Raw genomic sequence first — 16541 nt, forward strand, 5'->3', positions numbered from 1 at the left:
TTATGGTTTATTGAGAAAAATACTGATATATCCTTATATTTTAGGCTTTATTGCAAAAATGTTATATGGTAGGATGTTTTGTGATACAATAGACCTACATGTACATGTATGCATCAAATGTGATATCTTGAATATTTTTTTTATTTCACAGCTCCCAAAGGTAAACAGGACCCTTAAGAATTAACCAGGTATTGATATTGCACACAGAGAACAAAGAAATTGATGTGTTGTGTGAGAATGAACTCCAAGGACTTACTTCTGTATTTGTCCTCCTCTTTAGAACTTTGCCCAGAAGCTGGTTAATGCAGACAGGGCCTCGCTGTTCCTGGTCGACAGCAAGAAGCGAGAACTGTATGCCCGCATCTTTGACATTGGCAATGGACTCGGCAACCAGATGGTCGAGAAGGATCAAAAAGAGATCAGGTCGGAATTCTCAAAAATGTAGAAATTTAAGACACAACACAGATTCATACACGTGTATCTGTAAATTTCCTACTGATGATTGTTTGTGATCTAAGGTGTCAGTTTTTCGTGCTTTCTTTGATTAAAATTAGGAAAATTGATTTATTAAGCTACCATTTCTTTTTTATTGCAGTTTGTGATGGATGATATGAATTCTCACATATTTATTATCTTTAGCTACCGTGCATCAAAAAAAAAAAATCTGTTCCTCATAACTCTTTGACACACATTGGCAAAAATTTTGCTGAATATCCAATTCTGAGACAAATTACATACATGTACTGATATTTCAAAAAATGTTATATCTCAAGTCAATGAAAATCAGGAGAATACCACACGTGTGCCCAAGCATAAGTCTCTTTTATAAGAGATCTGACAGATCTATATTTTTTCCTAACTTGTATTTTCACACTTCCTGCATCACATGAATACTATCCTGTAACACATGGATTCTGCTAGGTAGAATTGTAAGGAATATACATGTGAATATCTCCTGTATGGCTCATTTTTCTTTCTCTCTCTCTCTTCTTGCTCAGGTTCTCGATGGAGAAAGGAGTGGCGGGCCATGTGGCATCCACAGGGGATATCCTCAACATCCCTGATGCCTACCAAGATGGAAGATTTAACAGGTGGGTGAGGAGGAGGGAGAGATAGAGAATGGGAGGTGGTGTAGTAAGAAGGAGAGGGTGGTTGTGCTGTTTTTTTAGATTCCCTTCCAACTCTTTGATTTAATCTGACTAGCTACTTGGAAACAAGCAGTACAGTTACTGTTCACATCGCTGTGTTCTTCCGTCATCTTGCAATATGAATTTGTATTAGTGGAAAAATGAGCAAAGAAAATGGGATTCCATCGGAATTCAAACCAGAGACCTCCGGATTGCCAGCCTGGTGCTCTGCCAACTGAGCTATAGAAAGCCCTAGTACAGTGTTTCCCCTAGAAACCCTTTAATTCTCAGTGCTTGTGGGAAAAAAAAAATATATACAAATTTTGATATGATGCATCCTGATCATAATCATGCAGATAGGGACTATGTTATGTATTCCTCTGTTTTCACCAAATCAGCTGGTATGATAACACTCTCCAAGTTTATGTCCCATCTTTCTTTGTTTGTGTACCTTCTTTATGCTCTCCATCTCTCTTCCTCAGAATTCTGACTTTTTTTTATCTTGCTCAGTCATGTCACTTCTCTGCATTGTGTATCGCTTTTCTTGTTCAAGACATATTTCTCTTTCCCAAACTACACTTACTTCTGTGTCTTTTTCCTCTCTTTCTCTCTTTTTTTCTCTCTTTATCTTTGTCTAATTTCATGTCTTACCCCACCCCCTTCTCTCTCTCTCTCTCTCTTTTCCTACCCATTCATTTATCTGCATATCTGTTATTTTTTTATCTATTTCCCTTTTATCTGTATATATATGAAGAGTTTGTTTGCAAAAACCGATAAGTCCATTTTTGAAGATTTTGAAGTACGATCTGTGTCATAAAGTACAAAATAATACCTTTTAAATGATATATTGGTCACTACATATAAAGGTACATTTTTGAAGTTATGGTTAAAAGAAGCAAAAATTTTCTTATTATTCTCTTTATTTTTCGTGACCTTTAATCGCAAATATCTCCATTTGGCAAATATGGACTTATCGCTTTTTGCAAACAAACTCTTCATATCTACATCTGTATTGCTATCTTTATCCATCTTTTCATCTATCTGTCTATCTAGCTTTCTGTCTTACTTCTTATCTTCCTGTCGTCTTTCTATCTATCTGTCTATCTATCTATCTATCTATCTATCTATCTATCTATCTATCTATCTATCTATATTTCTATTTATCTATTGTTTCTGCCTTTCTGTCTCAGTATCTATCTATTCACCTTTTTCTATCTATATGTTAACCTACGTATGATGTATACCTGTCATATCTACACCATCTGCACACAGGGAGGTGGATCTCCAGACTGGGTACAGGACCAAAACGATACTGTGCATGCCAATCTACATTCGAGGGAGGTAAGAGAGCACTTACTGTATCTTGCTTTTAGATGTGTGCAGAATTGTTGTAGGTTATTTGTTGAGAGATAATGTCTTTGTATTCAACATGACTGCCATGTCTGATTTGAATTAATCTCATCAATATTGATATTGATGTTCATACAAATGCAGTGCACCCCTGTTACAACGAACACAATTATCATAAAATTCTTGTTACATCAAGGTACAAATTGAGACCCTAAATTATCATCTATGTATCTTTTATGAAGAGTTTGTTCGCAAAAAAAGCGATAAGTCCATATTTGCCAAATGGAGATATTTGCGATTAAAGGTCAAGAAAAATAAAGAGAATAATAAGAAAATTTTTGTTTCTTTCGACCATAACTTCAAAAATGTACCTTTATGTAGTGACCAATATATCATTTTGTACTTTATGACAGAGACCGTACTTCAAAATCTTCAAAAATTGACTTGTCGGTGTTTGCAAACAAACTCTTCATATATTGTACTGTTCGGCTAAAATGGAATTTCAGTAGTCAAAAGAAATTGCTGGTCCTGAGGACTTTGTTATAATGAAAGTTGCCTGTGTATTATTATATTGTTGTCCACCCAGCTTAAAGGTAGGGGATACCTTTTACAGACCTCCCAAAATGCAGCAAAACATTAAATATGAACCTCAGGGGACTTGTTTAGGCCACTGCTGAGAAATTTGGAAGTCAACAGTTATCTACAATTTGAATAATGCACAAAACTCAACTACTCAGTAGTTCTGTGTGTCAGCCACACTTAAGCCTTTTTGTTGCAGTCTTCTGTATTTTTTTATCTATAAACACAAATCTAAAAGTATAAGAGTTGATGTAATAACATATAGAGTGTGTGGCAAGAATGTATATAGAAATGTTTGTAAGTTTTGATGAACTTTCTTCACAAAATATACATGATGCACACACATGCAGTGCATGGGTCTGCAAAGGTAGCCTAGTAATGTATTGGAATTTACGGTGAGCCCCGAAAAAAATTCAATTCAAAATCTAACGGTCAATAAAAATGTACTAAATGTTACCTTCCACTTTCAATACTTTATGGGAGTTTCTAAAATGATACTCTCTTCACCATACCACTGTATTTATACAACTCTTCATTTAAGGCATGCAAATGGGATTCCCTACCTTTAAAAGTTGCTTTCACTCAGCTCTGCAAAAGCAAGACATAGAAACAAAACATGATAAAAACTTGATCGCAGAAACAAAATCTTGAATACGTGGCCTATATGCCTATGCAAAGGAAAGGCTTATACAATTTCATGGTTTTTTTTATTATGTTGCGTATTAATTTCTTAAAGAGGACTGTATTGTCTTCATTCTCTTTTTCTTTACCATTTTCTTTTTCCTGGTTTTCCCTCTCCCTCTCTTCTTCTATCATACCTTTAAAGGTTTTTTATTACTTGACAGTAACTCAGGAATAGAATGAAGAAAATTGTAAATCAAATGAAGTCATCTAAATTTGTGTTGTGCTTTATCCTCCCAGTGTTATCGGAGTCGTACAGATGGTGAACAAGAAAAATGGGAACTTTACTCGAGCCGATGAGCAGGCATTTGAGACGTTTGCTGTGTACTGCGGCCTTGCCCTCCACCATGCAAAGGTACAGTAGTCATATTGACATCCAATTACCTACAAATATACCAGCACATTATCCCTGAAGTGACTGACAAGACCTAACATCTCGATTGGATCTCAAAAATACTGATCTTCGTTTTAAAACATTGCAGTTGTTAATGTAATCCAAAACAATTTTTTTTAAAACAATATATTTGACATCAACATTGATGTTATTTTGCAAAAATGTTGCAAAGATGAAAAAGTTTTTGTACTCTCTTGAAAATATAACTATTCTCTAACCCATTAAAGGCATTATTTACCATTTGCAGATGAAACTAAAACTCAGCTTTGGTGTTTCAAAATAGTTCTAAAATGTGAGTTAGGGATAGAAACAACCAGTGTAAAAATCTAATCAGTATAATCAATGTTAGATATTGTTGAATATACAAAATGTGAAAAATAATTATAACTAAATTGTTTCTACACTAAACTGGCTACAGTTAAGGTTTAGTGAAGAAAATAGTGATATCGCCTTATGTTTTAGGCTTTAGTTCAAAATTTTTGTATTGTTAAACTCCTCTACTCCGGTTTTGACTCTGCTGTGACTGAAAAAAAAAAAAAAATAGCTGTATGACAAGATCCGGCGGTCGGAGCAGAAACACAAGGTGGCGCTAGAGGTGCTCAGCTACCATGCCATGTGTATGGACGATGAATTCAAGGGTCTCCGACACATGGCTCTCCCGGACCCCATGCCTGAAATAGCCAGGTATGCTACTTTTTCTAGGTGGTGCAGTGTTAAAAGGAGAAGGAAACCCAAATGTACATTGTATGTGTGAGTTGAGGGAATGCAACAATGTTTAATAGTAGAACACATGAATAAAATTTTGAGGAAAATCAGACAATCTGTTAAAAAGCTAGAGAATATTTGAAGTTTTGGTGTAGTCATTGCTGGATGGAAAGACTGTAACACTTTCTATGTACGGAAAATACTCTAAGAGTATGAGCAAATTTTTACTTTTCTAACATAATGCATGAGCACTTGACATGCCTCTTTCAGAAAGCAGGGGGAAATGATTTATCCTTAACATACATCAGCAGCAAGTCAAGGGAATTCATACATTTCTACCGTACATCCAGCTTGAATAGATTTATTCTGATACTAAGGTGTGCATTAAGGGACAAGTTCACCTTCATAGACATGTGGGTTGAGTGAATGCAGCAATATTAGTAGAACACATCAGTGAGAGTTTTGAGGAAAATCCAACATTCCGTTCAAAAGTTATGAATTTTTCAAGTTTCTGCTCAGTCATGGCTGGATGAGAAGACTACTATAGCTTGTGATGTCACATGAGTACAACGGTATAAAGAAAGTATAAAGAAAATTCACCTTATTTTCACTTTTCTTGCATAACAAAAGAACACTCGACTTCTCTCTTTCAGAAGTCAAGGGGAATATTATTATCCTTAACATACATCAGTAACAAGTCCAAAAAATGTGCGCTTTATTCAAAAAGTAAGATTTTATGAAATTCTCTTTTTATTTTCATTATATCGTTGTACGCATGTGACATCACACACTGTAGTAGTCTTCTCATCCAGCAGTAATTGCGCAGATACTTAAAAAATTCATAACTTTTGAACGTATTGTCGAATTTTCCTCAAACTTTCACTGATGTGTTCTACTAATGTTTTTGCATTCACTCAATCCACATGTACATGAAGGTGAACTTGTCCTTTAAGAAACTCAAGAGCATTTTTTTGAATGACCTGCTGTAAGTCTTGTAACTTTTTCTGTTCCCGTTCAAACCAAAATGAAAGTAAGATATACCTTATATTTTTGTGTCTGATTCTTATTGTCCCGATTTTCTTTATAGATATGACTTCTCACCCTGGGGCTTGGATGAGGAGGCCAAGCCACTCTACGTCCTCTGTATGTTTAAAGATATGTTCAACCTCAACAAGTAAGTCCTGGCTTGGTGGTCGCTGGAAACGGTTTCTATGGTAACATAGTGTTCATGGCCTCTTTGAAAGTTATGTCACGAGATCGCACCATGAAGAAGTTCTTGATCTCACAAATTTCACTTTCCAACCTCATTAGATATTCTGTATGCAATTCCAGAAGGTGTAAATGCTTCCAGCAGTGGCTGCATGTGACTTTCCATTGAATGTTTCTCAAACTAAGGAAATAATAATTGCAGAAAATGTGTTGTGAATTTTTTATGTGTTAACTTTTTTTATTATAAGTGGACAATTGTGTTTCAGCACATTGCAGATTATATTTCTTATGTGTTCATCGCCAAATTTTTCCATTCTGATTGTTTAATTCGCATGACAAGTGCATGCTGTACACACTGTTTTGTATTTTGTCTGACTGTGAACTGAAAGTATAAAAACACAAAATTGTTGACAAATTTTACTCAAAAAGAGCAAAATTCACTGCTTGAAAGATTCAATTTTTGCATGCCGTTACATTCACTGATATCATCATCATGAATCTTATTCATTTTTAAGGTTATTTGACACTTTTCATATTCAGTGAGTAATATTGTTAGACTCCACTACTTTAGCTTGACATAACTACTAATGTTCTCTACAATAGACTGTGTGGTATATCAATAGTAAGTCTATAATTCCATTATTACTTTTATTGGTTGTAGAATTGTCAATGCACTAACATCAATGGATATGTATGTTCACTTGTTCCTATATTGTGATACTATTGTGATATCAGATTTTCTGGTTTCAATTTCCTTCTGTAACATATTCATTCCACCATTCAGAAATATTGCCATTCATTGGCATCTTCTAATCCATTTTAATGTTTAAAGTCATATCAGTGATTTGTTTCATCATTCTTTCTTTTTGCACCAAATATCATGCCATTTTGTCTGTATGCATCTCCATTGTCATTCAAGACACATATTATTTCCTATCCCAGAGCAAACAATACAAACTGTCTCCAGATTTTGACCTCTCTTCCTTTACATATCATCATCAGTTATCAGCAACATGTCTGCAACATAGTTGTATGTGTTGCAGCCACAACGTGCTATGACTAGCTTTTTTCTCAAGTCAGAATATGTCTCAACTTGCACACGTATATACATCTCTCCCACAATTTGTACCCACCAGTGAAACATTTGTTAAACTGTACAACATTGTATCCTTGTTATTTGAGCTACAACTGTGCTCGTGTGTGGTAACTATTGCCACAACATTGATGAACACTTGCAACTGTCTCTGTCAAATTTAGATGATTCTAGTAATCATCTGTCACCAGCATTAAAACTATATGATCGTCATATTCCTACTCTTGTCATTATCAGTGTCACGACCATGAATATCTTCCATCATCAGCATACCAATCTTGTTGTTAACAATAATCACTTTTATTATCATCGTCACCACTTCTATCATAATCATTATCATCACAATTGCCCACCCACTGTTTTACTTGTGCTACCACCAGTCATCACTATCGCTGCCACTTTTTTAACTGTTGTTATCACTTCAACCATCTTGACGATGATCATCATCAAAACCCCGTGTTAAGCACTTCATCACGGCTTTCACTTTAACAACATCACTATCATCATCATCATCATCATCAGTATGTCATCTTTATCTTCCAACACCATCACTCTCTACACAATCTTCTACCTGTCATCATCGCTACTATTCTGAGCATCCCCATTACCATTTTCACCATGACTCTCACCATCACTGTGACAACTACCATCATCATCACCACTGGCACCACCATCACCATCACCACCATCATCATAACCATAATTCATCATCACAACCACCACCACCATCACTATCACCATCACCACCACCATCCGCACCACGTACATGTACCATCACCACCATTTGTACCACGATCACCCCCCAGTCATACAACCATCACCATTATTGGTACTACCATTGGTATCACCACCATTCACATCCCCATCATCACCATAAATACATCCTCATCATATTCACCCCTTTGTCTTATGACTCTGATAATCCCTTCCTTCAATAGCACTATCACCATCACCATCAACATCAATCCACAATCTCTGTCACTACCACTTCATGTATATCACAATCATCACCACCATCCATACCACCATCTGCACCACCTTCACCACCGTGGTATCATCATATCCTCATCATGTTCTCCCCTCTGCTGTATGACTCTGATAATCCCTTCCTACGTGTACATTAAGTCAATATCACTATCACAATTACCACCATTAAGTTATCATCACCATCACCACCATTACTGTCACCACCACCATCACCACCACTATCATTATCCCCACCACCATCATCATCTCCACCACCATAACCACCATCACCATCACCATCACCTTCACCGTCAACGTCACCGTCACCATCACCATCACCATCACCATCACCACCATCACCACCACCATCACCATATCACCACCACCACCACCACCATCATCATCAACATCACCATCACCACCACCATCACCACCACCATCATCATCAACATCACCATCACCACCACCATCACCACCACCATCACCACCACCATCACCACCACCATCACCATCACCATCACCACCACCATCACCACCACCATCACCATCACCATCACCATCACCATCGCCATCATCACCATCACCATCGTCACCGTCACCTTCACCATCACCATCACCATCACCGTCACCCTGACTACCACCACCATCACCACCACCACCATCATCAGTTCCTCCTCCATCTTCACTAGCATTATAACCTCCCCTCACGTCTTATGACTTTAACAACCCCTAATTCCTACATTACCATCTTACTTCCCCAAGCCTAACTGCATCTCTGCTCACTGGTAAAAACCAAAAAATTGTCTTTATCGTGATCTCACAGCCCACCTCCTGGTCATCCAGATCACACGCAAAGGTATAGGAGTGAGTGTGAGGATCGTGTGAACTAGCCAGATTTAACCCTTAGAATCCAGATATGCATTTTTTCTTTTTTTTTTGCAACCTATTCACATAGAATTAGGCAGATTTTGGTCACAGATGTTTGATACCTTTTGGTAGACTTAGGCAACTATTGCTCAGAAGTCTTCATCAGTATCTACCATGGTTATACAACTGTATAATGCTAAGTCTGTCACAATTGAAATATTTCAGGGCATGGCTCCCAAGAAAGCCTAAGATTCTGGTCTGAAGTCTGCTTGTTTGTTGCTTAACTGCCTAACCTTATGAGCTGAAAACATAGGTGAACAATTTCCTAGGAGATTCCTGTTCACATCTCCATTGACTATGCACAGAACCAACTGGGTTTTTATAGGTAATGGATTATCGAATGGGTAAATGATTCTGCCAAATGAGTGCCTAACTTTATAAATTGTGGGTTGATGTAGTACCAGATATCTGCCTAACTCTATGATCTTTGGGATAATGACCCAACAAGACCTCATCAAAAGCTTGATGGGTGTTGGTTTTAACTCTCATTTTGCACTGCCTAACTCTATCAAATCAGAGACATGTGTAACTTTAATGTATATTCTATTCATGGTTAATGTTATCATGTGAATATGTTTTGGTATGTGTTTATAGCCTGGAGAAAGCAAATTTTATGTTTTCTAAAAATAGAACTAGACTGCAATGCATTTTACGCCTTGAAACAGACTGTACAACACTTATGAAGAATTAAGTGCAATATAGTGAGAATGGGAAATCTAAATACTGAGTATCAAAAAAGAAAGGAAAACAAAAAATGAAGATGCTACCAAACAGCCTTTTCTCAGTAAATTCCCTCAGGCGCTTTATATATTTTGTTGTGTTTTTTTTTTTGTGTGTGTGCTGAATTTTCTATCAACATTTATTTAGCAACCACATGTTGTATTCATATGTGGGATCCTCAAAGCAATATTTTGTATTTTGCTCTTCAAACTCTTGAAAATTGGTCAAATCAGCAAACACAACAACAAGCAATCAAACAAAACGAGTATATTTTGTCATTTTTATGAAATTTCACGGGAGAGAAGGTAGTATCGTAAGCTTTTTTTTCTGACAGGCAGAGGAGATTCTACACCTTTGTTTATGTAGAATACTGCCTTGTTATCACTTTGGCTTCAATTTTTAACAACTTCCTTTATATATCCAAATCCTTTACAGGGGTGGATCCAGGAATTCCATTAAGAGGAGGCGCCTTTGTAAAAATTAATAAGGGTTGGGGGGGGGGGGTCTTTTTCTTCCGTAGTTTTAACCAAAAATAAAGAGGGGGCACACGCCCGATGCGTCCCCTTCTGGATCAGCCACTGCTTTATACTCACATGTCTCTGGTTTGATGACTGCTGCTTTCATTTAATACCCTTTGGCGACTAATACATTTGCGTTAGTTTGCTGTGAGAGTGCTGGTAGATGACTTAACCGAGGTATCAGTTTGCAGTTCAACTAACAACCACCTGCCTTATTTTAGTCACATGCAAAGATTTTCCCCTACCCCAGCAAGAATAGAATAAAGTGGATGACTAGAAAAGAAGTTTATACACATTGGGCATAGTTCTTAGAAGGAAAACAATGCGAGTTATTCAGTTTCTTTTTTTTTTTAGTTAGTGTTTATTTCACTTGAATACTACACTGCACAAGTTGTCATGCATTCCTACAATGCCTTGATTATATAATCAGGACCACCATGCTATCAATTGTCTATTCATTTTCACTATGAGGCATCTTATGAAATTAGCAAAAAGAAATATATTAGGTGATCTTTTCCAGTTATAGGTTTTCACTCATATTGAAAAAAAAATCTGATTTCATTGTGATTGATAAGTTTTAGAAAAACAAGATTCCCAGAAATCCAGAATTTCTGATGACCCCCCCCCCCAAAAAAAAAGAGAAGGAAAGGGAGAAACAAACAAACAAACTAAGTAACTAATTAATGATAATAATAAATGAAGAGAGGAGATTATCTTGATTTTGATTTTAATTCTTATCAGCTGGATATTGCAATTTTCTAGGAATGTTGCCTACATTGTGCAGTGCATTTGACCTTATAAAGCAGGAATTCACATTTGGTAGTGGGCCAGGTCACCCTCCTTGGATTGTACCCCAGCATGAACAAGCACCTTTTGCACTTTCACCTGCCTCCAGAACAGATTAACCCATTCTATACTGAGTTCTGAAATGCCCGTAGACTTAATACACAGGCCACCAGGTTCCCGTACAGAATGGGTTAATTGCACTCAATCATTTTTTTTTTTGCACACTCTGAGAACCTTTGACTCTTTCTGGTAAACTATTAATAGATTACAACAACTTTTAAACACAGGGGAACCTTTTTTGCATATAATTCACATCATATGCTCTGCCCATCATTATGTAAAGATAGTATAATTATGAATAAAGAGAAGCAAAAAGTTCCAAAACATGCTGCAACCTTGCTCAAGTTTTGATCTCTTCTCCCCCCCCCCCCCCATTGGTTTGGGAAATCCAGAATTTGAATCATGAGAATTAAAGAGAGTGAGTTTCACCTTTGGACTATGTGATAACAGTCTTGCATTTGTTTCATAGATTTGATATCATAAACAAAATAATTTACCTTGCTGCAGTACTCTTGTAAACCAAACAAAATTATGTTTTATCTATAGTGCCCCAGTTGAATAGAGCTGTTGTAATCTGTGCATCCATATTTGGATTTTTCCTTTTCTTTTTTTCAGCAGAAGTCTTACAGCATTATTTATCTTAAATCCCGGTTGATTTTCTGCATTTTAGCTTCTGATTTCTCCTTTTACCTTGCCTTTCCCATAGATGAACGTACTCTCTAATATCTTTTCTGCCATTTTTTCTTCTTCACTTCTCTCAATTTATTTGCTACTAAACTTCTATTACTGATCTGAAGTATTTCCTTGTGTGTATTGCCTTTATTCTAGCAGCTGCTTCAACTTTTATTTTTGTGTGTTTCCTAGTTTAATGATTTCTGCTTGCTCATTATTTCAAGCATTGAAGTTGGATTGATAATGATTACGCTGAAAACATTTCTCCAGTTTTGTCAGCTTGATAGATACGTCAAGCCTGGTTAATACCTTGCTTTTTTTTTTTTTTGAAATACTGTATACGCCATATATTTCGCAAGTCTAAATTTTCGTGAATTGGGAATTCCCGACGATTTTGCGAACGGTTAAATTCGCGATTGTGAAGTCCTCTACTGATCGGAGAAATGTACATGTGTACGTCACATCCACATTGGGACAAGAGTCAATATTTTTGCGTGTCTTTAATTTCGCGAACAGCACCTGAATCGCGAAATTCGCAAAAATAAAAACCTCGTGAAATATTTGGCGTATACAGTATACTAGAGGGACATTTTGAGAATCTCAAGTTCAATCAGAAATATAGAAAGTCCAAAAGATGAAACAACTATGTAGTGTGCAGTGAATTTCATTTTAAAATCAATTTGATAGACATTATGACTGGCTATAAAATATTGAAGATAGAAGATAAAATCGTAAATGTTTAGCAGAAAGATTTTTCAGTTCTCCCTATGGCAATTTCATTTCCCTGGGATATACGGGTTACTTTACTCATTCCGAACTGCTTTAGCATGAAGGACAAATATGTGTGCAGTAAGGTGACTAAGGAACAAATGTAGATGTTTTCATGCAATTTTCATCGTTTATAGCATGACACGTATTTTGGCAAGTGGTATTCCCCTGAGTACCCTTTTGGATAAACATAATTTCTGCATTGATTACTTCAAGAGATAGATCTATTGATTATAATGTCATATGCTCCCCGTGCCTGCATTGTTATATTTGATGAAATTACAGTACAGAAATACCCACCTGTCCCTATACTGCTCCTCAACCCCAAAGAATTCCAACAACACCCTGGTTTGCAAACCTCCTCCCCCCCCCCCCCCAAAAAAAAAAAAAAAAAAAAAAGAGAGAAAAAATGCAGAACAAAATTTATCCTCAGGTAAGATGCAGTTGCAGTCCTCTTGTTCTTGAAATATCATTGATTTTATGTGAAAGTACAATTCCTTTTTATTGTAGTCTTGTGAGAATTTATCTGAAAGGAGAGCACATATGTAAATTGACTATGAGTATTTTCCACTTATGAAGTTAAGATACATGTAGGACAATGCAGCTTCAGGTGACATGTACATGTGAATGACAATATATTGCCAGTATTTTCTCAGTTTAGATGCTGCAATGTGCTTGTGATTACCATATTTTCCTGATAACCATAAAGTGGGTGTACCAGACGTATAACTGCCCTCCATGGTATTCTTAGGGTGTGTTATCATCTTTTCCCTCATTTGACGTGGCTTCCGTTTAATCGTTCCGGACAAGGTTCGACTATGACGAGCTCTGCCGGTTCATCCTGACGGTTAGGAAGAACTATCGTCGGGTACCATACCACAACTGGACGCACGCCTTCTCCGTCGCTCACAGCATCTACACGGTCATCAAGACCGGCAAGGAACAGTTCTTCACCCCACTCGAGGTCGGTGGAAACAAGAACACCTTTCCTGAAAGGATTGTTCTCTTGGGGAATGGTTGATTGACCACTGGAGTGGTCAAATCATACTCAGAAGCCATTAGGGTCTTCTCACAATTTTCAAAGACAATTTAAGGTCTCCTAATTGTGTTTGGGGAACATAACACCAGATACTGCTTGATTATCATAATCTTTCAGATTTCTGAGCAGCAAGCTACAAAATGCATTTAGTCTGGTAGGAGTCTGGAATTATTTCATCTTGTAATTACTGTCTTACACCACTTGTATTTTAATGAAATTTGAATGCAAAAATATTATCTCTACAAAAAACAACAACTCATTTTTGCATGATCATAAATCCAATGTGACTTTCATATGTCTCTTAATTCTTGCAGGGCATTGCATTGAGTTGTAATGATTGTTACAGTGATAAAATCAATTTATGCAAATGATATCGTTTGTCATTCATTCTTTGAAAGTAATTTCATGATATCAATTTTCAGAGATTAATTTCATAGTTAGTCCAGGGTTATGTCGTTAGAGCATCCTTTTTTCCATCTTGGTCACCTATTCTGTGGTTTACATCTTTTCTTGGGGTAAAAGAAGTCCTATATGACATCATTGACAGTTCTATACTCATTGTAGTGAAGCTAATGAGTCAAAAATGGAATTAATGTTTTCCCCCTCTCAGGCCCTGGCCCTGTTTGTGGCCTGTCTCTGCCACGATCTGGACCACAGGGGGAAGAACAACGCCTTCATGGTGAACACTGCCTCGCCCCTGGCCGCTGTCTACTCCACCTCCACCATGGAACACCACCACTTCAACATGACCATCACTATCCTCCAGGTCTGAACACACCCTCTAGCTTAATCCTCTCCAATGCAAGTTCAGACTTTAATCTGAACACATCCTCCAGCTTAATGCTCTCCTATACAGCCACAAACTTTGATATGAACAATACCTTTCCACTCCATAACTTTATGCTTGTCATGAGCTTGTGTTTGCATTGCCTAGAGTCATCTGGAAGGAGTGAACAAACTTTTATCTCTCAAATTTTGTTCATTCCAACCCTGAAACATTGTGATCACCACCATCATGGTAGTATGAACACACCAAGAATCCTGCAACATCTCAATGCAACCACATTATCATGATCAAAATATGCAGCCAGTGTGAACACTCTTTCTGATATGAACAAGTTCATTGAAGCCACCTGGTAATCACCAGTGCCAGCTTTGTTAATAGATACAGAGTCTATCCCAACAATTCTTAGAATATTGCATTTATTACTTTGAATCAGCATGTTAAGTTACTGCATCTCCTTCAATACTTTCGCTGTGGCCACATAAATGCCCACAGTTACCAAGATGTGCATGTGTAAACACATCTCAAGTCTTAACCTTTGGGATGCAATCACATGGATACTACTAATGCCATGTGATAAGAAGTGCTATACTTTCTGGCATAAACCCTTTCACTTTAGTATGTCACCAATGAAAAAACATGATGATACAGAGGCAATATGAACACATTCTCTTTTCAAAGGAGAATGAAACCCAAGTAAATTGAATTGAATTTAATTGAAACCTAATAAGGATTGAGTAAATGCAGAAATATTAGAACACATTTATGTACATGTAGTGTGAGAATAATTGGACAATTCTCTTCAGTTCTCTTCAGTTTTTGTAAAGGATTTCTGCATTTTCTTCGAACTTCTCTGATGTATTCTACTAACATTTCTGCATTCACTCATTCCTCATATATACTTGTTTCGTTCTCTTTTAAAATTGAACATGTAGCAGTTCAATCTTGACAGTGATTGAATCTACACGTCATGAATACTTAGCATCTGCACTTTTTCTGTGTAGCCATGTAATCATTGATGTTTACTCACATGCAGCCAGAGTGTAATGTTTGCACCAACCTACATATTTACAATTAATCATCATACAATCATCGCCATGACTATTGTACCATGGTAAATACATATCATGCATGAAAGAGCACATTGTTAGACGCCCAATACTTTTCTCTCCCCCTGTAATATCAGCCCTTTCCTAATGGGAGTCTGGTTTGCCTGTGACTCAAGTATATGGGGATTTCAAAATCTCTTAGGGAGTGGATTAAGATTAAGATTTACTGTGATTCAAAGTGGCTAGTAATTTCCTGTGACATATGATCATGACACTTAATCTGTTGAGGACGAGTCCCGAGTATACTCGGGCAGGTGTCTGTGGAAAATGCGTGTTGTAGCAAAATCAGTCCGTCCTCAACGGGTTAAGGCATCTTTTTACATGTTTTTGACCCCATTACATCTCACCCATTACCATATCTCTTCTGTCAATCCACTGGCGAGCTTTCTTTTCTGATGGCCTTTATCCGAATGTAACTCATAAGTCTTGTACAATCCTCTTCAAAGAACTGCAATTAAATGTGTCCGAGCACTATAGCATTGGTATTCTATATTTTTTTCCCGACCTGTGTATCTCAAAATAACTACATGTATATTGTTATAGAATAGTATATCATTTATTCATTATTTATCTAGCGATCCACGTCCGACAAGCTTTGCTTTTTAGTGGATCACTATTTTCCATAATCGAATTTATTTTCCGCTCGCCCACGTAGTATTTGTACAGTGTTCCTCTTTATTATTGTACATATATGTTGTTCTATAATTTGTCTCGTATATTACATGAATCTTTTGCAAGCGTTTGAACAATATCATTTAATGACATGTTTTTGATTTTTGTTGATTGGAAATAAACTATGATTGATTGATTGATTGATTGATTGATTGATTGATTGATTGATTGATTGATTGATTGATTCATAAATGTATTTTTACTCTACTTTATATATTCTTTTTTCATCAAAGGGAATCTTTGTTTGCTCTTTTGCATATCATTTTGTTATAGATGCCTGTAAAAAAGAAAGTTCTTTTTGTTTTTGATGGTGAAATGCAATAAATCAAGTTCAATTCAATTCAAGAAAGTACATGATTTCTTTGAAATTCTCATCAGCATG

At 36.6% G+C, this 16541-nt stretch overlaps 1 protein-coding gene across 1 annotated transcript in view; it reads left to right on the forward strand.

Moving 5' to 3' along the window:
- LOC140234202 (probable 3',5'-cyclic phosphodiesterase pde-5) overlaps positions 1 to 16541 on the forward strand; it is a 116031-nt gene that overhangs the window by 84010 nt on the left and 15480 nt on the right. Inside the window, exons 14-22 of the mRNA XM_072314269.1 lie at positions 281 to 423; positions 999 to 1091; positions 2400 to 2468; positions 3978 to 4092; positions 4676 to 4815; positions 5924 to 6010; positions 8928 to 8960; positions 13366 to 13519; positions 14205 to 14360. Of these exons, the coding sequence (XP_072170370.1) occupies positions 281 to 423; positions 999 to 1091; positions 2400 to 2468; positions 3978 to 4092; positions 4676 to 4815; positions 5924 to 6010; positions 8928 to 8960; positions 13366 to 13519; positions 14205 to 14360 (990 nt within the window). The remainder of the gene's footprint in view (positions 1 to 280; positions 424 to 998; positions 1092 to 2399; positions 2469 to 3977; positions 4093 to 4675; positions 4816 to 5923; positions 6011 to 8927; positions 8961 to 13365; positions 13520 to 14204; positions 14361 to 16541) is intronic.

Source organism: Diadema setosum, chromosome 10, assembly GCF_964275005.1.
Source record: "Diadema setosum chromosome 10, eeDiaSeto1, whole genome shotgun sequence".
Classification (NCBI taxonomy): domain Eukaryota; kingdom Metazoa; phylum Echinodermata; class Echinoidea; order Diadematoida; family Diadematidae; genus Diadema; species Diadema setosum.